This window comes from Bolinopsis microptera, unplaced genomic scaffold (assembly GCF_026151205.1).
Source record: "Bolinopsis microptera isolate Bmic1 unplaced genomic scaffold, MBARI_Bmic_1.0 sca1, whole genome shotgun sequence".
Lineage (NCBI taxonomy): Eukaryota > Metazoa > Ctenophora > Tentaculata > Lobata > Bolinopsidae > Bolinopsis > Bolinopsis microptera.
In genome coordinates, this window is record NW_026971773.1 from 43,361 (window position 1) to 65,641 (window position 22,281).

Consider the following 22,281-nt stretch of genomic DNA (forward strand, 5'->3'; position numbering starts at 1 on the left):
GATTTCAACTATGAAGAAAAGGAAGATGTAGAGGGCTGTGCTGATAGATGGTTCACTTCGATGGCAAGACAACTGAAATTAGAAAACTTCGAAATTCGTGGAGATATGGACCAAGAAATACTCATGTCTCCGTCTATCTATAAAAGGTATATGGCAAACTGGGTTATGGAAGCAGCAGACCTCGTACGACGGCAGAGTAGTCAGATGAGCGCTATGATGGAAATCGTTGAGTGCCTCAAGACGGAAGCACTAGCAGACAAGGAAAAGATGGTCAGGTTGCAGGACCAGTTGCTAGTGCAGAAGGACGAACAACTACAGTTGTTTAAGACGTCAGTTGAAGAGACAGTACAAACAACGGTGGAGACAGGGATTAAGAGCTACAGTGCCGCTGTACAGAAGAACAGCACAAATGGCGCGGTCTGCAACAGTAAAATTCTGAAGAATGTAATGAAGAGTGTGGCTGCAGAGGAGGACAGGAGCAAGAATCTGATAGTGTTTGGACTGAAAGAAGAGGATGGAGAACAGCTTCCAGCTCTGGTAACCGCAGTATTGGAGGAGATCGGGGAGAAACCTCATTTTGAAGCGACTAGAGTCGGCTGGAAGAGGCCAGGTATCACGGCTATCCGACCAGTCAAGATCACCGTCCCAAGCTCAACAGCAGTTCATCAGATTCTGATGAAAACAGGGAGACTGAGGATGGCTGATGCACACAAAGATGTATGGATCTGTCCTGATAGATCCAGTGAAGAGCGTGCAGCAAGGAAGAACGTGGTAACTGACCTGAAGAAGAAGAGGGCTGAACAGACTCATCTCGACCACTACATCCGTAACGGGAAGGTCTGTAGCCGGGTTAAGAAGGCACCATGATGACGTAATTCATGTTTCTCGGACACTGATCAGTAGAATATGTACTTGTAGGAGTATTTTAAGAGTTTACGGACGTTATCTGTATTTGAGAGACAATTATATTATATAAATACATTATTATTTGATTGTTTCACACTTTTCACGTTTCATAATTTTATTACTAGGTGGAGGTGATGTTATTGAGACTTTGGGCGGCCAAAAAACTCCTGTTCTGAAAGTTGTCCTCTGTACTTGTTTCACTGACCCACGCTTTTTAGCATTTATACATTTCGGCCCATTTTATATGTTTGTTCGAATTGCTGTACATTTGTATACTTGCTATTTTGTAAAAGTTTCAAATCAAATCAATTAATTCTATCTTAAAATATTATGATTGTATCTATAGTTTACTCCTCAGCAATGTCTAATACTTACAGAATTACATCCTGATTCGTTTAATCTTTCAAATAACGAATCTAACAGTTGTACATAATAATATTGTGAGCGATGTTCAATTTTATACCTGGAATCTGAATTCTGATTTCTTATTTTCAAAGATTTCATTTTCAATTGTACTAATGCGCTAATGATTAGTTAAAACTATCTAAATTAAATGTCTTAATAGTAACGTTTTACATTAACTTCCTCAATATGATTAAGAAAGTACGACCGAAAATCTAAGGCTAAGACGACACATAGATCACCAGGCCAGATGTCTCACTATCCCACAAACATCGATTGCAATAATTGGTAATAGTAACCATGCAATGCAATGGTAACTTGCAGTAATTGGTAATACTTTAATAGCATCCGCTGGAGGGGGGGTGAGGCTATGGTTTAAAATGGCATCGATTTGGTCTAACGTCACCCATAGTCAACTGACTAATTGGTTACTGGACCAAAATCTGTGAAATTTCGGTTCTAGAAATATCATATTTAAAAATGGGACAGCATTTGGAAATTTTGATGTTTCGTTTTGTAGCGCTTTCCCTGGGAAGCTTCCTCCGCGCCGGCCGGAATCAAACTTCCAGTACCTCAATTTGGTTTCATGCCAACCATAGTCAACTAACTAAAAACTGTTATTATAATCTATAATTCTATAACCTGGAAGAGGGTAGTAGCCTTACTATGTGGTTACTATGTGGTTACTATGTGGTAACTATACGGTTACTATGTGGTAACTATATGGTTACTATGTGGTAACTATATGGTTACTATGTGGTTACTATGTGGTCACCATGTGGTTACTATGTGGTTACTATGTGGTTATTAGGTGGTTACTATGTGGTTACTATGTGGTTACTATGTGATTATTAGGTGGTTACTATTTGGTTACTATGTGGTAACTATATGGTTACTATGTGGTTACTATGTGGTAACTATATGGTTACTATGTGGTAACTATGAACAGTTGAAACAGTACCTCTCGTACTGTGGTTACTATGTGGTTACTATGTGGTAACTATATGGTTACTAGGTGGTTACTATGTGGTTACTAGGTGGTTACTATGTCGTTACTATGTGGTTACTAGGTGGTTACTTTGTGGTTACTATGTGGTTATTATGTGGTTACTAGGTGGTTATTATGTGGTTACTATGTGGTTATTAGGTGGTTACTATGTGGTTACTATGTGGTTACTAAGTGGTTACTAGGTGGTTACTATGTGGTTACTAGGTGGTTACTATGTGGTTACTAGGTGGTTACTATGTCGTTACTATGTGTTTACTATGTGGTTACCATGTGGTTACTATGTGGTTACTATGTGGTTACTATGTGGTTACTATGTGGTTACTATGTGGTTACTATGTGGTTACTATGTGGTTACTATGTGGTTACTATGTGGTTACTATGTGGTTACTATGTAGTTACTATGTGGTTACTATGTGGTTACTATGTGGTTACTATGTGGTTACTATGTGGTTACTATGTGGTTACTATGTGGTTACTATGTGGTTATTATGTGGTTACTAGGTGGTTATTATGTGGTTACTATGTGGTTATTAGGTGGTTACTATGTGGTTACTATGTGGTTACTAAGTGGTTACTAGGTGGTTACTATGTGGTTACTAGGTGGTTACTATGTCGTTACTATGTGTTTACTATGTGGTTACCATGTGGTTACTATGTGGTTACTATGTGGTTACTATGTGGTTATTATGTGGTTACTAGGTGGTTATTATGTGGTTACTATGTGGTTACTATGTGGTTACTATGTGGTTACTATGTGGTTACTATGTGGTTACTATGTGGTTACTATGTGGTTAATATGTGGTTACTATGTGGTTACTATGTGGTTATTATGTGGTTACTAGGTGGTTATTATGTGGTTACTATGTGGTTATTAGGTGGTTACTATGTGGTTACTATGTGGTTACTAAGTGGTTACTAGGTGGTTACTAGGTGGTTACTATGTCGTTACTATGTGGTTACTATGTGGTTACTAAGTGGTTACTAGGTGGTTACTAGGTGGTTACTATGTGGTTACTATGTTGTTATTATGTGGTTACTATGTGGTTACTATGTGGTTACTATGTGGTTACCTGGAAGGGGGTAGTAGCCCGCGATGTGTGGAGATGTGCTAGTGAGACCAGGTCTATCAATATCTTTATACCCCCCGCATCTAGCAACAGCTTCACGTTCTTCTTCGTCTTCAGAAGAGAGTGCATGAATTGCAGAGTCCTGTCTCGCTCCTGAATAATATGATAAATATAATGAATGAATACTCTATATAAGGTACAGATTTCAATAATTACCAATTGAATGGTATAAATATAATTAAATAAATTGGTGCAGTACTACTACAGTCTACACCTACTATAATATGTAATGAGTACCTGTCTACAGGTTACCATGGTTACAGTACCTGTCTACAGGTTACCATGGTTACAGTACCTGTCTACAGGTTACCATGGTTACAGTACCTGTCTACAGGTTACCATGGTTACAGTACCTGTCTACAGGTTACCATGGTTACAGTACCTGTCTACAGGTTACCATGGTTACAGTACCTGTCTACAGGTTACCATGGTTACAGTACCTGTCTACAGGTTACCATGGTTACAGTACCTGTCTATCAGAACACTTGTCTAACATGTGGACCAGGTAGCGCGTGTCATTGAACGTTCCTATCTCTTCGTAATATCTCTTATAGACCACACCCATCGCCTGTAGTGGTCATGGTTACCAATTACAGTAGTCATGGTTACCAATTACAGTAGTCATGGTTACCAATTACAGTAGTCATGGTTACCAATTACAGTAGTCATGGTTACCAATTACAGTAGTCATGGTTACCAATTACAGTAGTCATGGTTACTAATTACAGTAGTCATGGTTACCAATTACAGTAGTCATGGTTACCAATTACAGTAGTCATGGTTACAAATTACAGTAGTCATGGTTACCAGTTACAATAGTTACCATCAGTGATTTGAATACTAAAACTGTTAACTACAACAATATACAGTCTTCTATTTGAATATTATAACTATTGAATACTATTGTAAGCATTAACTAACTAACCTGAAGGCACGTAGTCGTGGTTACTAATAACAGTAGTCGTGGTTACTAACCTGGAGACACATACACCTCATCTGTACAGTAGTAGTCAGTAGAAACCGGTGGTAAATGTCGTTGAAGAACTCGTAGGGTTTGTGAATCTTGGAGACCTTATCGTCCTCTTCTAACAGTAGTCTTAGGTAGTAATCCCCTATCTTTACCTCACTAAGCAAACTATCGTAGTGTACCTGATAACGGTTTAAACGCAATTAGAGCCCGCTGATTAAACGCAATTAGAGCCCGCTGTTTAAACGCAATTAGAGCCCGCTGATTAAACGCAATTAGAGCCCGCTGTTTAAACGCAATTAGAGCCCGCTGTTTAAACGCAATTAGAGCCCGCTGTTTAAACGCAATTAGAGCCCGCTGTTTAAACGCAATTAGAGCCCGCTGTTTAAACGCAATTAGAGCCCGCTGTTTAAACGCAATTAGAGCCCGCTGTTTAAACGCAATTAGAGCCCGCTGTTTAAACGCAATTAGAGCCCGCTGTTTAAACGCAATTAGAGCCCGCTGTTTAAACGCAATTAGAGCCCGCTGTTTAAACGCAATTAGAGCCCGCTGTTTAAACGCAATTAGAGCCCGCTGTTTAAACGCAATTAGAGCCCGCTGTTTAAACGCAATTAGAGCCCGCTGTTTAAACGCAATTAGAGCCCGCTGTTTATACGCAATTAAAGCCCGCTGTTTAAACGCAATTAGAGCCCGCTGATTAAACGCAATTAGAGCCCGCTGTTTAAACGCAATCAGAGCCCGCTGTTTAAACGCAATTAGAGCCCGCTGATTAAACGCAATTAGAGCCCGCTGATTAAACGCAATTAGAGCCCGCTGATTAAACACAATTAGAGCCCGCTGATTAAACGCAATTAGAGCCCGCTGTTTAAACGCAATTAGAGCCCGCTGTTTAAACGCAATTAGAGCCCGCTGTTTAAACGCAATTAGAGCCCGCTGTTTAAAGGCAATTAGAGCCCGCTGTTTAAACGCAATTAGAGCCCGCTGTTTAAACGCAATTAGAGCCCGCTGTTTAAAGGCAATTAGAGCCCGTTGTTTAAACGCAATTAGAGCCCGCTGTTTAAACGCAATTAGAGCCCGCTGTTTAAACGCAATTAGAGCCCGCTGATTAAACGTAATTAGAGCCCGCTGTTTAAACGCAATTAGAGCCCGCTGTTTAAACGCAATTAGAGCCCGCTGATTAAACGCAATTAGAGCCCGCTGATTAAACGCAATTAGAGCCCGTTGTTTAAACGCAATTAGAGCCCGCTGTTTAAAGGCAATTAGAGCCCGCTGTTTAAACGCAATTAGAGCCCGCTGGGCCCGCCGGGCTCTAATTACGTTTAAACGTAATTAGAGCCCGCTGATTAAACGCAATTAGAGCCCGCTGTTTAAACGCAATTAGAGCCCGCTGTTTAAACGTAATTAGAGCCCGCTGATTAAACGCAATTAGAGCCCGCTGATTAAACACAATTAGAGCCCGCTGTTTAAACGCAATTAGAGCCCGCTGATTTAACGCAATTAGAGCCCGCTGATTAAACACAATTAGAGCCCGCTGATTAAACGTAATTAGAGCCCGCTGTTTAAACGTAATTAGAGCCCGCTGATTAAACGCAATTAGAGCCCGCTGTTTAAACGCAATTAGAGCCCGCTGTTTAAACGCAATTAGAGCCCGCTGTTTAAACGCAATTAGAGCCCGCTGTTTAAACGCAATTAGAGCCCGCTGATTAAACGTAATTAGAGCCCGCTGTTTAAACACAATTAGAGCCCGCTGTTTAAACGCAATTAGAGCCCGCTGTTTAAACGCAATTAGAGCCCGCTGTTTAAACGCAATTAGAGCCCGCTTTTTAAACGCAATTAGAGCCCGCTAATTAAACGCAATTAGAGCCCGCTGTTTAAACGCAATTAGAGCCCGCTGTTTAAACGCAATTAGAGCCCGCTGTTTAAACGCAATTAGAGCCCGCTGTTTAAACGCAATTAGAGCCCGCTGTTTAAACGCAATTAGAGCCCGCTGATTAAACGCAATTAGAGCCCGCTGTTTAAACACAATTAGAGCCCGCTGTTTAAACGCAATTAGAGCCCGCTGTTTAAACGCAATTAGAGCCCGCTGTTTAAACGCAATTAGAGCCCGCTGTTTAAATGCAATTAGAGCCCGCTGTTTAAACGCAATTAGAGCCCGCTAATTAAACGCAATTAGAGCCCGCTAATTAAACGCAATTAGAGCCCGCTGTTTAAACGCAATTAGAGCCCGCTGTTTAAACGCAATTAGAGCCCGCTGTTTAAACACAATTAGAGCCCGCTGTTTAAACGCAATTAGAGCCCGCTGTTTAAACGCAATTAGAGCCCGCTGTTTAAACGCAATTAGAGCCCGCTGATTAAACGCAATTAGAGCCCGCTGTTTAAACGCAATTAGAGCCCGCTGATTAAACGCAATTGGAGCCCGCTGATTAAACGCAATTAGAGCCCGCTGTTTAAACGCAATTAGAACCCGCTCCAACTACTAAAACTATACAGTTAATTATCATCTTTAGAGATATTAAACCAGAACACGTGACTGTTTAGTGTTTAATATGTAACCTTACAATATTAGGTTTAACTTTAAACTTAATAACTATATTGTGGTCCCAATCTGCAAATTTGATTTTGAGGGACCAGAAAGAATTATTTTAATTGGGCACTTAGTGACTGAGCTATTTGATTTTGTTCCTAACCTCAAACTCTGTGTGGTTCCAGGAGATGTCGTGTTTCCCTCCCAACTCTTTGTCCACGTTAATGCACGCAGCTCCGCGTCCAGTGCCTCCTTCAACTCCTCACGTGTTTTATAGTTCCAGATCAGAGCAGCAGTCGCGTGGTCGTTGTAGAACCTGGTGAAACTCTGTATCAGTAACCATGGTAACTCCATATCAGTAACCATGGGTAACCTCCATATCAGTAACCATGGTAACCTCCATATCAGTAACCATGGTAACCTCCAGTATCAGTAACCATGGTAGACCTCCATATCAGAACCATGGTAACCTCATATCATATAGCCCATGGTAACCTCCATATCAGTTAACCATGGTAACATCCATATCAGTAACCATGGTAACCTCCATATCAGTAACCATGGTAACCCTCCATATCAGTAACCATGGTAACATCCATAACAGTAACCATGGTAACCTCCATATCAGTAACCATGGTAACCTCCATATCAGTAACCATGGTAACCTCCATATCAGTAACCATGGTAACCTCCATATCAGTAACCATGGTAACCTCCATATCAGTAACCATGGTAACCTCCATATCAGTAACCATGGTAACCTCCATATCAGTAACCATGGTAACCTCCTTTCCGTAACCACAACCATGGAACCCCCATACATTTAACCCTTCCAAGAAACAGTTAAAGGGGCCCCCTTTCAAACGCGGGTTTCTGATTTTAGGAAGTATTGTTTGATGATAGAAAAAGGGGAAATAGAAATTTTACCGGGCGTAGAAGGGGGTTTCCCATTTAAAAACGTTTTTTGCCTGTTCCTTCTTCCCTCAATTTCCCGGGTTTTTATGCCCCTTTTTAAAAGGGGCCCTTCTCTAACCCCGACACGGTCCCCAAAAGGTAGGGCTTCTCTAGATACGTACGTTATTGAAACTTTTGGGCTCTTCGGGCAATCGCCCTTTGGGGTTTCACAAAGGTTTAGCAAATCCCGCCCCTTCATTTTTTCTTTTGGAAAAACGGGTTTAACTGTCTTTACGGGTCACCTTAAAAATTATCTGTCACAACCAAAATAAGGGATAAAAAACATCACTCCCCCCAAAAAAGGGAATTGAAACACCCGGGATCCCCCAAAAAAGAGAGGGGAAAAACACCACGTGATCCCCCCAAAATAAAGATGAAAAAACACCACGTGTGCCCAAAAAAGGAGAGAAAAACACCCCTATCCCCAAAAAGGAGATGAAAAACCACCACTGATGCCAAAAAAGGAGATGAAAAAACCACCAGGGTCCCCCAAAAAAGGGAGATTTTAAAACACCACTTTGATCCCCCAAAAAGGAGAGGGAAAAAAACCACCACGTGATCCCAAATAAGGGATTAAAACCCACCCGTGATCCCAAAAAAGGGATGTAAAAACCACGTGATGCCCAAAAAAGGGAAATTAAAAACACCACGTGATCCAAAAAAGGGAGATGAAAAAAACACCACGGATCCCCAAAAAAGGGAGATGTAAAAAACCACGGGGATCCCCAAAATTTAAGGATTTAAACACCACGATCCCCCAAAAAAAAGTGTAAAAACACCACGGGATCCCCAAAAAAGGGAGAGGTAAAAACCCCACGGGAGGGCCCAAATAAGGGATGTAAAAAACCACGTTTCCCAAAAAAGGAAATTTAAAAAAACCCCGTGATGCCAAAAAAGGGGAATTTTAAAAACCCCCTTTGATCCCAAAAAAGGGAGAAAAAACACCACGTGATCCCCAAAATAAGGGGGAGTAAAACCCCAAACGTGATGCCCAAAAAAGGGGAGATTTAAAACACCCCGTGATGCCCAAAAAAGGGAAATTTGAAAAACCCCCCGTGTTCCCAAATAAGGAATTAAAACCCGCGTAAATTGCCCAAAAAAGGGAAATGTAAAAACACCCGGGATCCCCAAAATTTAAGGGATGTAAAAAACCACTGTTTCCCCCAAATAAAAGATTTTGGGAACCTCACCTCGCATCTCCGGGAAAGTTAAGCGGGGCCAATGGGGAAATTTTTCCTCCTCAGAAAAGAAGTAAATCTTTGAGCAGTGTCCACAACCCTAGCAAGGGTCGGGAAGATTGTTCCATAAACCTGAAATTTTTTTAGTCTATTGAATTTATATACTATTTCAACTACTACATTTATATCCCAAAAAAAATTAATAAAAAAATTGGAAACTGTGGGGTTGGGGAAGTAAAAAAAAAGGGAAGGGAAATAAGTGGGCCTGCCCTCTCCCCCAACCCCAAACCCAAAACCACCTAACCTTTTGCTATCTGTTCCGGGGAACCCTCCCCTTTTTTACTATCTTTTGGGGGGGGTTTAATTTCCCGGTTTATTTCTTTTCCCGGGGGTAAAAAACCTTTTTTCATCTGTTCCGGGGTAACTAACCGTTTACTTTCGGTTCCGGGTTAACCTTTTTCCCTATTTTTTCCGGGGGTAACAAACCCTTTTTAACATCTTTTGCCGGGTAACTAACCTGTTTACTTTTTTCCGGGGGGGGAACAAACCCGGTTTACACGGGTTCCCGGGGGTAACAAAACCTTTTTTACTATCTTTCCCGGGGGGAAACTATCCAGTGGGGAATGTCTAAGAAAGGCCCCCCTCATTTACGCAAAAACTCTTGCTTTTAAAAAGGGCAAATTTTCCGGGGAAACCCCTCCTTTTAAATACCCTTTCACCCCAAAAACCCGCCCTTTGTTAAGGGCCCAACCCGGGGTGGGAACAACTTAAAACCAAAACATTTTTCCCCAATCCTGGGGGGTAAAATTGGTACTAGGGTTACTATTAGTTTACTTTTGGGGACTTTTGGTTACTAGGGTGGTTTTTAGGGGGTTATTTTTCTAGGGTGGTATTGGTTTACGTGGGTTTACATGGGGGGAATCTGGGGGTTTACTTTTGGGGTTCAGGTGGGGTTTATTTTAAGGGTTACAGGGGTCACTGCCCCCCCCGACATCTTTGGGGTTTTACTAGGGTGACAGGGTTACTAGGGTTTACATGGGGTTACTATTGGTTACGATGGGGGCCTTTGGGGTTACTATGGGTTACGGGTTCCTTTTGGGGTTTTACGGGGGTTTAAATTTTGGGGTTTACATTGGTTTACTTTTGGGTTTTCTAGGGTTTTCAAGTTCATGTTCTTTTCCCAGGGGGTTTACTTTTAAACTATGTGGTTACTAGGGGGGGTTACTATTTTGTTACTAATTTTTTACAAAAGGGGGTTCCTTGGGTTTAAACAGGGGACAATTTTCCCAAAGGTTCTTGGGGTTATTAGGGGGCCCCCCTTGGGGTTACTATGGTTTTGGGGTTTTACTATGGGTTAAAAAAAGGTTACTAGGTGGTTTTCCATGGAATGGGTTACTAGGTGGTCACAAGGGGGTTACTATGGTTACATGTGGTTTCCCGGGTTTTTACTAGGGTTACAGGGGGGAAAAGGGGTTTAAACTCGGGGTTACAAAAGGGGGTTTTCTCCCAGCAACATCTCGAGCAAAAATTTAAAAGGGGCGAGTCATAGTTTCACTGAAAGGGAACCCCAGAGAGCGTTAGGAAAGAATCGAGCAAACTTTAAAAACCCAGGGGCCCCTGTACCTCTCACCCGGGTGACATTTCCCAACAAGTTTTCCCTTTTTTTCCGGGAAACCCTTTTTTTGGAGAGCGGGGAGGCTTTTTGAGCCCCGGTCGGGGGTTGGGTTTGTCGTCATGGGCTGCACAGGGGGGGCCCAAGAGCTACAGCTGCAGGGGCTCACCCGTCATGGGCCCAAACTTAAAACTTTTTAACACCAAAAAACCCTACCCGTTTGGTTAGAAACAAACATTTTAAAGTAAAACAATTAAAACGTTTAGTAAATTTAAAAAATTACATTTAGTTTTAGTATAACATACACTTTTATAATAAACATACAGGGTTTAGAAATTAAACAACACGTTTAGAAATAAAACAACACGTTTAGAAAAGGGATAACAAAAACCTTTTAGTAAATTTAAAACCATACACGTTTAGAAAAATATAACAAACAGGGTTAGTAAAGTATAACATACACGTTTAGTATAGTATAAGACATACACGTTTAGTATAGTATAACATACACGTTTAGTAAAGTATAACATACACGTTTAGTATAATTTAGCAACTTTTTTTAAAAGTTTAAAAACATTTTTAAAGAAAAAGTTTAGCTTTCACTTTTTGTATAGTATAACTTACATTTTTAAAATTAACATACAGTTGTAAATTTAAACAAAACCTTAGAAAAAGTATAACATCCCACTTTTAGAAAGAATAACATACAGTTTATAAAGTTAACAAACTTTAGAAAAAATTAAACTACCTTTTAAATAGGAAAAAACATACACTTTATTAAATTTAACATACCGTTTGTAAGAATGCTTTACAGGTTAGTAAATATAACATACAGGGTTTAAAGTATACCCTACAGTTTCTTTATAACAACACTTAGTAAAAGTATAACTTTCATTTTTTTAGTATAGTAAACATACACTTTTTAGTATAGTATAAAAATACCCGTTTAGTAAATTTAAAACATACCGTTTGAAAAAAGTATACAACAGGTTTAGTAAAGTAAAAATACCTTTTAAAAAGTAAAATTTACACTTTAGTATATAAAACCATCCCACTTTAGTAAAGTATAACTTTCCCACGTTAGTAAAGTATAACATCCACGTTTAGTAAAGTATAAAAACATTTTAGTAAAGAAAAAAAACCCGTTTTAATAAAACATACACTTTTATAAAGTTTTAACATCCACGTTTTAGTAAAAAACATACACGTTTTAGTAAAGTATAACATCCCCGGGAAAAAGTAAAACATACACTTTTATAAAAGGTAACCCACTTTAGAAAAAGTAAAAACCTTCCCCGTTAAAATTAAAATTAACTTTCCACTTTTAAGAAAAGGGTTAAAAAACATACACTTTAGAATTTAAGAAATCCCGGGTTTAGTATATTTAAACTACACTTTATAAAGTAAAAAAACTTTTTTTATTAAGAAAATTAAAATCCCTTTTAGAAAAGTAAACCAACCACGTTTTATAGTAAACCCTTTTCCCCTTTTAAAAAATTTTAAAAACATATACTTTTTAGTATAGATAACTTTAACTTTTTTTAAAAGTAAAAACTTTACTTTTGGGTATATAAAAACTTTACACTTTATTTAAAAAGAAAACATACACTTTTTAAAGTAAAACATAACGTTTTTTTAAAGTAAACATCCCCGGGTTTAGTAAAAAAAACATACACGTTTAGAAAAAAATAACCCACGTTTGGTAAGTAAGTTTAATTTAGAAAGTTAACAAACACTTTGAAAAGGGTAAAAATACACTTTATATAGTATCCCCAAACGTTTATAAAGATAACATACACTTTAGAAAAGGTTAACAAACACTTTTAAAAGTATAACATACTCTTTTTGTAAAGTAATCAACCCCTTTAAAAAGTATAACATACACTTTTATATATTTAAACATTCACGTTTATAAAGTTAACATACATTTTTGGTTAAAATAACATCCCCCCACTTTGTAAATATAACATACCCTTTAGTTAGGTTAAAAACATAACTTTAGAAAATTTATACATACAATTTAAAAATATAATATACACGTTTTTTAAAGTAAGCATAAAACTTTATATATATAAAAATACCTTTAGAAAGTATAACAAAACTTTTTTTAGTTAGATAACATACACGTTTAGTAAAGTAAACATCCCCCTTTATTTAGTAAAAATTTACACGTTTTTTAAAAGGTTTTAAATCCCGGGTTTATTTTTGTATAACATACCGTTTAGTAAAGAATAACAAACTTTTATATTATAACATACACTTTTAGAAAAAGTAAAAAACAGTTTGGTATATTTAAACATACACTTTAGAAATATTTAAACATACTTTTTTTAGAAAAAGTAAAAAACAAAACACTTTATATAGTAAAAACCAACCCTTTTTAGAAAATTTATAAATACACGTTTAGAAAATAAAAATACACGTAGTAAAGTATAACAAAACACTTTTAAAAAATATAAACAACATTTGGTAAATATAACATACACTTTAGTAAATTTAAAACATACACTTTTTAAAAAAGGTAAACTTCCCAATTTATATATAAAAACATAACATTTTAAAAAAAGTATAACAAAACATTTTAGTTTTGAACTAAAAACCCTTTTAGAAAAGAAACAAACACGTTTAGAAGTTAACTAACGTTTGTAAAGTATAACATACACGTTAGTAAAGAACAAACCTTTTATAAAGTAAAACAACACGTTTTAGTAAAGAAATTAAACCCCCTTAAATATAATAAACATCACTTTAGAAAAGTAAAACCATCCACGTTTCGAAAAGTAAAAACAACACGTTTAGTAAAGAAAAAACATACACGGTGTATAGTAAACCCTACAGGGTTTAGATATTTAAAACCATACACGTTTAGTAAAAAAAATAAAACACTTTAGAAAAAGTAAAACCATCCCACTTTAGTGTTAACATACACTTTAAAAAGAATGTTTGCACTAAAATTTATAAAAACATACCGTTTGTAAGTAAACCCATCCCACGTTTAAGTTAGTTTTAACCCATACACTTTTAGAAAAGGGATCCCCTCACTTTTTTATAAAAAAACCCAATATTTAAAGTAAAGTTAGCAAACCCTTTAAAATATATAAAAACAATTTTTTAGTATAGTAAAAACAAACACTTTAAAAAGTTTTTAACATCCCCGGGGAGTTTTTTTTAAACCCTACACTTTTAGAAATAAAACCCAATCCCACTTTAGTATTAAAACTCCCACTTTTAAAGTAATATAACAAATTTTATTTAAAATAACATCACTTTATTAATTTAAAAACATACACTTTAGTAAATAAAACCCATAACTTTTAAAAAAGGGTATAAAAATACACTTTGTTTAATAAAAATACACGTTTAGTAAAGTATAACATACACGTTTAGTAAAGTAACTACCCGTTTAGTAAAGTATAACATACACGTTAGTAAAGTAACAAACACGTTAGTATAGTCATAACTACCGTTTAGTAAAGTATAACATACACGTTTAGTAAAGTATAACATACACGTTTAGTAAAGTATAAGCATACCGTTTTAGTATAGGTATAAATACAACGTTTAGTAAAGTATAACATACACGTTTAGTATAGTATAACATACACGTTTAGTAAAGTATAGCATACACGTTTAGTAAAGTATAACATACACGTTTAGTAAAGTATAGCATACACGTTTAGAATAGTATACATACACGTTTAGTAAAGTATAACATACACGTTTAGTATAGTATAACATACACGTTTAGTAAAGTATAACATACACGTTTAGTAAAAGTATAACATACACGTATAGTATAGTATAACATACACGTTTAGTAAAGTATAACATACACGTTTAGTAAAGTATAACATACACGTTTAGTAAAGTATAACATACACGTTTAGTAAAGTATAACATACACGTTTAGTATAGTATAACATACACGTTTAGTAAAGTATAACATACACGTTAGTAAAGTATAACATACACGTTTAGTAAAGTATAACATACACGTTTAGTATAGTATAACATACACGTTTAGTAAAGTATAACATACACGTTTAGTATAGTATAACATACACGTTTAGTAAAGTATAACATACACGTTTAGTAAAGTATAACATACACGTTTAGTATAGTATAACATACACGTTTAGTAAAGTATAACATACACGTTTAGTAAAGTATAACATACACGTTTAGTAAAGTATAACATACACGTTTAGTATAGTATAACATACACGTTTAGTATAGTATAACATACACGTTTAGTAAAGTATAACATACACGTTTAGTAAGTATAACATACACGTTTAGTAAAGTATAACATACACGTTTAGTAAAGTATAACATACACGTTTAGTATAGTATAACATACACGTTTAGTAAAGTATAACATACACGTTTGTATAGTATAACATACACGTTTAGTAAAGTATAGCATACACGTTTAGTATAGTATAACATACACGTTAGTAAAGTATAACATACACGTTAGTAAAGTAATAACATACACGTTTAGTAAAGTATAGCATACACGTTTAGAATAGTATAACATACACGTTTAGTAAAGTATAACATACACGTTTAGTATAGTATAACATACACGTTTAGTATAGTATACATACACGTTTAGGTAAAGTATAACATACACGTTTAGTATAGTATAACATACACGTTTTAGTAAAGTATAACATACACGTTTAGTATAGTATAACATACACGTTTAGTAAAGTATACATACACGTTTAGTATAGTATAACATACACGTTTAGTAAAGTATAACATACACGTTTAGTAAAGTATAACATACACGTTTAGTATAGTATAACATACACGTTTAGTAAAGTATAAGGACACGTTCATAAAAAAGATGAAATTCAGCCAAAATTTGTTAACTGTGATTTTTGTGTCTTCTTATCAAAATGAGAAACATGATAATAATCCCATGGTTAAGTTAAACGTTCAAATTTTGCAATGCTGAAATCGCCAAATAATTTTTTTCCTTAGTTACGGAGTGATAGTCGTTTAGTTTGGGGCTCTGAAAATAACACAAAAGTCACAAAATTTCTATTTTTGGTTTAACACAACCTCTATTATGGGGCCTATTTTTCATTTTGTATGGTCAATATTGATAGTACAAGTTCTTATCAGTCATATGATACGATTCTACACGTTTTTATTCGTTAAGAGGGCCAATTTAGCACAATAATCACATTTCAATGTAAAAAATGGCCGATTTTCAGAGGTGAATTTGAAGTGCTTAATTCACTAATTGGATATTAAAATGTTGCTAGATGTCATCGTGTGTGTATACATTCTTGAGTTTCGTGATTCTGCTTGCCAAAGTGGGGCTAAATTCCACACAATAATCACATTTCTGTGTAGTGTGTTACTAGGCAGTAAATTTGTCAGTACTTCGTGTGTTTGTTTTTGTTTACCGTGTTTTAGGTTTTGAACTGCTGCTATGTATCATGAATTTGACTAAACACTTTAAATAGTAATCTGAATTGAAAACTGTAACACCAGGCAAAAACTTAACACGAAAATCACATATTTAAAGTTACTGTGACTATCAACTTCCTGTTCAGGCCCATTTATCGTACATTTTTTCATTGCTCTTTGGTCTATATCTCTTATTGAGACCATTTTAGACTTGAAAAGTTGGTTTCAATCGATAATCGGTCAATTTTTAGCACAATAATCACACAAGATAAAGTCCTAACTTATTTTCTATTCTTGTAGTTTTCAAGTCAAGTGTGATATTTGAAGCGGAAATCGGTTTTGAAGCTATCAAAATCGTTTATAATTGATTAATGAACAATAGTGTCAGGCATGATGACAAAAAAGGCCGACTTTGAACACAAAAATCACGTATAAAAGGCGATTGTGACTATCTAATTGCAGTTTCAGCCCATTAACGATTATGTATGCGTTTTCTATGCTATCAAATCTTTTTCTTGAGACAATTTTAGACCTGAAAAGTTCATTGAAATCGATATTCGGTCAATTATTGGCACAATAATCACACGAAAAAATCTCGACCTATTTGCTGAACCACAGAGTTAATTTTATTCTGCGTTCTATATCATCAACTTTTATTGTCTCTAGTTAATGAAGGAGTTTCGGCATGTGTGCTGTGTGATATTTGAGTCAACAGTGGCACCAACTTACCAGTTTTTAACGTTTTTTAACAGCAATTTCAGATCGATTTTATAGTTCTATGATACAACACAGTTGGTCTTTCTCTATCATACATATTGCAATTTATTGGATTTAATTTAACCAATTGATGTGATTTTATTGTCTGAAACAAGCCCTATATCACTTGAACATAAGATAGGAGAATCAAACAAGCTAAGATTCATCATTTATATTCTATTTTAGAAGATAATTAAGTGACGATGGCAAATTTGAGAAATAAACTCAATCTCTCGCATTTCAAACTTTCAAACGTGATAAATGTGTTTTATATGTAGCCTTACATGCTCAGAACAGTCTAAGATAATTTCAAATGTAGCAAAACAAAATAGTAACAGTCTAAATGTCTAATTATGAGTCTAGAAAATGATTAAAACTTTGTTTTAAAATTAGATGTGATTTTTGTGTCGATTGTGACCGTTTAACAGAAAATAATTGATTAATTTCTTGCTTGCGCCATATTTTGAGCTGTAAAAAATTGTTTCTGAACTTTGATATTGGCTATCTATCGTTAAAAACGTTAATTTCCACAAATTTGGCCATATTGTGATTTTTTTGCTCTATCTCAGCCATTTATATGTGACTCTCTGACCCTTTATCGCTTAACTTACCTAAAAGTGTGTATTAAACACCTTCAAGTACGTTGCACAACAATCTGGTTTTAAATGAATGGGTGAGTGGCTTCCAAAGTCACAAAAGTGAGTTTTGTGTCATAACTTGCCCAAATATCAATATTTGTTAATTATTCTGCCAACATAGCCTTCATTATGTAAAAACAAGCATATTCTGAAAGTTTGGTTGAAGTTGGTCAATATTAAGGTTCATTTTTGACAAAAAACAAATTTTGGCTAAAAAAATTGAGAGCTGAATTGCACCTTTTTTATGAACGTGTCCTTAACATACACGTTTAGTAAAGTATAACATACACGTTTAGTAAAGTATAACATACACGTTTAGTAAAGTATAACATACACGTTTAGTATAGTATAACATACACGTTTAGTAAAGTATAACATACACGTTTAGTATAGTATAACATACACGTTTAGTAAAGTATAACATACACGTTTAGTAAAGTATAACATACACGTTTAGTAAAGTATAACATACACGTTTAGTAAAGCATAACATACACGTTTAGTAAAGTATAACATACACGTTTAGTATAGTATAACATACACGTTTAGTATAGTATAACATACACGTTTAGTATAGTATAACATACACGTTTAGTAAAGTATAACATACACGTTTAGTATAGTATAACATACACGTTTAGTATAGTATAACATACACGTTTAGTAAAGTATAACATACACGTTTAGTATAGTATAACATACACGTTTAGTAAAGTATAACATACACGTTTAGTAAAGTATAACATACACGTTTAGTATAGTATAACATACACGTTTAGTATAGTATAACATACACGTTTAGTAAAGTATAACATACACGTTTAGTAAAGTATAACATAAACGTTTAGTGTAGTATAACATAAACGTTTAGTATAGTATAACATACACGTTTAGTATAGTATATTATATGAGCTTTACGTAAACAATACAAATCTAGTAGGCTGGGTGGCGGTTACTATGGTTACTATGGTCACTATGGTTACCATGCGGTTACTATAGCTACAAACCTTGAGACCGAGCTTCTCCCTAAACCCAGGAAGGTTAGTAAAAGCAGCAAAACCAGCTCTGGACGCCACTAGTCTTCTCATGGCGTGGAAATTTGCTTCTGTTTCTTTAACGGTCGGGCACTGGTCGGAGTTAGTGATAAAACTATAAATTCTGCTATTAACTGGTCGGAGTTAGTGATAAAACTATAAATTCTGCTATTAACTGGTCGGAGTTAGTGATAAAACTATAAATTCTGCTATTAACTGGTCGGAGTTAGTGATAAAACTATAAATTCTGCTATTAACTGGTCGGAGTTAGTGATAAAACTATAAATTCTGCTATTAACTGGTCGGAGTTAGTGATAAAACTATAAATTCTGCTATTAACTGGTCGGAGTTAGTGATAAAACTATAAATTCTGCTATTAACTGGTCGGAGTTAGTGATAAAACTATAAATTCTGCTATTAACTGGTCGGAGTTAGTGATAAAACTATAAATTCTGCTATTTTACACTGCACGGAGTTAGTGATAAAACTATAAATTCTGCTATTTTACACTGCACGGAGTTAGTGATAAAACTATAAATTCTGCTATTTTACACTGGACGTAGTTAGTGATAAAACTATAAATTCTGCTATTAACTGGTCGGAGTTAGTGATAAAACTATAAATTCTGCTATTTTACACTGGTCGGAGTTAGTGATAAAACTATAAATTCTGCTATTTATAGGTCGGACACTGGATTAGTGATAAAACTATAAATTCTGCTATTAACTGGACGTAGTTAGTGATAAAACTATAAATTCTGCTATTAACTGGACGTAGTTAGTGATAAAACTATAAATTCTGCTATTTTACACTGGACGTAGTTAGTGATAAAACTATAAATTCTGCTATTTTACACTGGACGTAGTTAGTGATAAAACTATAAATTCTGCTATTTTGTGGGATGATTTGTTAAAATCTATGAAATAATTAACGTATTAGTTACTAGCTAGTTAAAATACATGAAATAATTAACGTAATAGTAACTAGAATTATTAAACAGATTGCACGTTAATACCCACTTCAGCTATAACGAGCGCGCCGAGTGCGTTGCTGATAAGTCTCTCTTTGTTCTCCGCAAATAGTCGCTCTTCTGTGACTGCGTGGGCCAGGCCACTGTAACTGACGTTTGTGTTGAAGAACCGTGTTGCTTCTATAAGCGTCTGTGTAGTGTCCTTTTTAGTTCCTACCTCTGCTAACAGTTTTAGACAGATACTCTCCACTTCCTGTTGGATATACAGGTTACCATGGTTACAGTTTCAGACAGATGCTCTCCACTTCCTGTTGGATATACATGTTACCATGGTTACAGCTTTAGACAGATGCTCTCCACTTCCTGTTGGATATACAGGTTACCATGGTTACAGTTTCAGACAGATGCTCTCCACTTCCTGTTGGATATACATGTTACCATGGTTACAGCTTTAGACAGATGCTCTCCACTTCCTGTTGGATATACAGGTTACCATGGTTACAGTTTCAGACAGATGCTCTCCACTTCCTGTTGGATATACATGTTACCATGGTTACAGTTTTAGACAGATACTCTCCACTTCCTGTTGGATATACATGTTACCATGGTTACAGCTTTAGACAGATGCTCTCCACTTCCTGTTGGATATACGGGTTACCATGGTTACAGCTTTAGACAGATACTCTCCACTTCCTGTTGAATATACAGGTTATCATGGTTACAGTTTTAGACAGATGCTCTCCACTTCCTGTTGGATATACAGGTTACCATGGTTACAGTTTTAGACAGATACTCTCCACTTCCTGTTGGATATACAGGTTACCATGGTTACAGTTTTAGACAGATACAGAGTTATAAAATGCTATTTAGTTTAAATGATAAACTTAAGTCACTACAGACCTCTTCAACAGGTAGATATAGAGGGCCGATCCTAGCCCCCATGTTAGTTTTCATGGCCTGTACGCAAATATCCCTGTTTTTATTGCCGCGCGCTCCGTCCAGGATGCTGGCTAACAGAGCGTCTCTATCTTGACAGGTGTAGGTTGACTTGACCATACTGTTATACTCGATAGTAAACATCTGGGGATCCTCCCCATGTCTTATAAGGGCCCATATGTCAGTTAGAGGCTGCATTGTACACACGTTGTATGTGTTCGGGTCCCGCTCTAACACACACGACTCTGATAAACACAGTATACGCGGGGTCGCCTCCCCGAAACTAGAGAGCAGGTTAACATTGAACTCTGACAGTGAGGTTTGGGACTGATCATCACTGAAATTCCCCCATCTGCCCTCCATGAAGTCCGCTTGGGAGATGATTTTCTTACTAGTGTTTATAACAATTGCCATCCCTTTCATTGCTTCCTTTTCCACGTTTTTCAGAAGTTCGTCCAGCTGATTAGTACCGAACAACACCATTCTCCCGATACTACCGTATATCATAGCAAACCCGCCAGGGTAATCCTGAACCCTTGCTATAGACTGCGTGTCTTTGTAGTTATAACTGTTGAGCAGTTTACCAGCTACAGTGTATTCCTCAATAGAACAGGGGGTCAGTATCAGGTTCACTTCAACTCTGTGATCGGTGTGATCTATCATCACGCATCTGTACCGCGGGAACTCTATTGTCTGACTCCCTGTGAACTTGGGGAAATACTTCAGTGCGTAAGTTAGCAATTCCAGTCTGTATTCGCAGGAGAATGTAACGTCTGTCTGCTGTGACTTGCCAGGGTTCTTACGGACAAATAGTTTGAACTCGTTATTAGATTTGGGACTGGGAATGATAGAAAACACATCAGAATAGGGCCATATATTAGTTTGTTCGGAAGAGCCGGGGTTGTAGGTGGAGAGGGCATGGGTACCGACTGTGAAAACTCTTTTGTACTTCCCGCGCCAGCTGTGTTTTGTGCAGTAGTAAGATACGATATCCCTGTTCTTCTCTACCGAGACCATTGCCTCCTGGGATAAAACAATTGTCAACTTTAACACGATAAAATAAAGTTACTTGAGGGCCGAATTGTTTTTAATGTGTGAATGATTTTTATTTCGATTGCTGGTGGTAAGAATATTCGTTTTAAAGTGTACGATACGAATTACGATCTCCGGTAAAAGCGGTTCACGATATTTTGATATTCCATCATGCTCATCTATATAAGATTAATGCAGGGACATTTCTTTGGACGTAAAAGTAGGAGGAAACAGACGGTTACGGGTTTGACCAACGTCACATGATATTCTTCTGTTGGGAAGTTTCAAAAATTCTATAAAAGCGCGCTTAAAAACGCATGTGACGCGCGAAGAGGAGACCTTTTTCATAACAAATTTGTTTTCGCGCCCTACGTAAAACTACCTTCTCAATTTTAAATATTGTGTTCCTGAAATTGATACATTGATAAGAGATACATCTAGTTTTGTATTACATGTTCCGGGACTTTAAGCTATCCTACTGCACTAATTCAGTCTTATTTTTGCACCTGTTTATGTAAAATAAGCCGTTAAGGAAAATACAGTCGCCCAGTCGACATAGGATCTGAATTGTGCCAAAATTGAGATGACTCAAAATCTACAACCGGAGAAAGTCAAGGTATTCACAATATACAACTGATATTCCAAGGTAAAGGTAAGTTAAAAGGTTTTCTAAGAAACTTACACTTGCTGGCAGAGTTCAGGTTATCATGTGCTAAAAGAGTGTTAACGTTAAAATCACATATTTAGAAATTTGCAGACGTGTCCTGTTTGGAATCAGTATCAATAACAAGGTAACAAGGTAAACATTA

The 22,281-nt window shown here is 36.3% G+C and overlaps 2 protein-coding genes across 2 annotated transcripts in view; both read right to left on the reverse strand.

Annotated features, from left to right (window-relative positions):
• Positions 1-7,235, reverse strand: part of LOC134825636 (dnaJ homolog subfamily C member 13-like) — a gene marked incomplete at its 3' end in the record, with an annotated part of 47,435 nt that extends 40,200 nt beyond the window's left edge. The window contains 4 exon segments of the mRNA XM_063837837.1: positions 3,388-3,537; positions 3,914-4,012; positions 4,420-4,593; positions 7,099-7,235. Of these exon segments, the coding sequence (XP_063693907.1) occupies positions 3,388-3,537; positions 3,914-4,012; positions 4,420-4,440 (270 nt within the window).
• On the reverse strand, positions 4,580-22,196 carry LOC134825647 (dnaJ homolog subfamily C member 13-like). Its single transcript, XM_063837852.1, has 5 exons — positions 22,155-22,196; positions 20,405-21,463; positions 19,554-19,757; positions 18,508-18,627; positions 4,580-5,608 (listed from the first exon to the last, which is right to left on the reverse strand). The coding sequence occupies exons 2-5, from the start codon at positions 21,455-21,457 to the stop codon at positions 4,580-4,582; spliced, it is 2,406 nt and encodes an 801-aa protein (XP_063693922.1). The 5' UTR covers positions 21,458-21,463; positions 22,155-22,196.
• Positions 22,197-22,281: the final 85 nt, after the last annotated feature.

Coding starts and splice junctions, on each gene's coding strand:
- LOC134825647 (XM_063837852.1), bottom strand. CDS start 21,457: ATGGTCTCGGTAGAGAAGAACAGGGATATCGTATCTTACTACTGCACA. Junction 19,758..20,404: donor TATATCTACCTGTTGAAGAG/GTCTGTAGTGAC, acceptor TATATCCAACAG/GAAGTGGAGAGTATCTGTCT. Junction 5,609..18,507: donor GGGAGAAGCTCGGTCTCAAG/GTTTGTAGCTAT, acceptor GCGTTTAATCAG/CGGGCTCTAATTGCGTTTAA.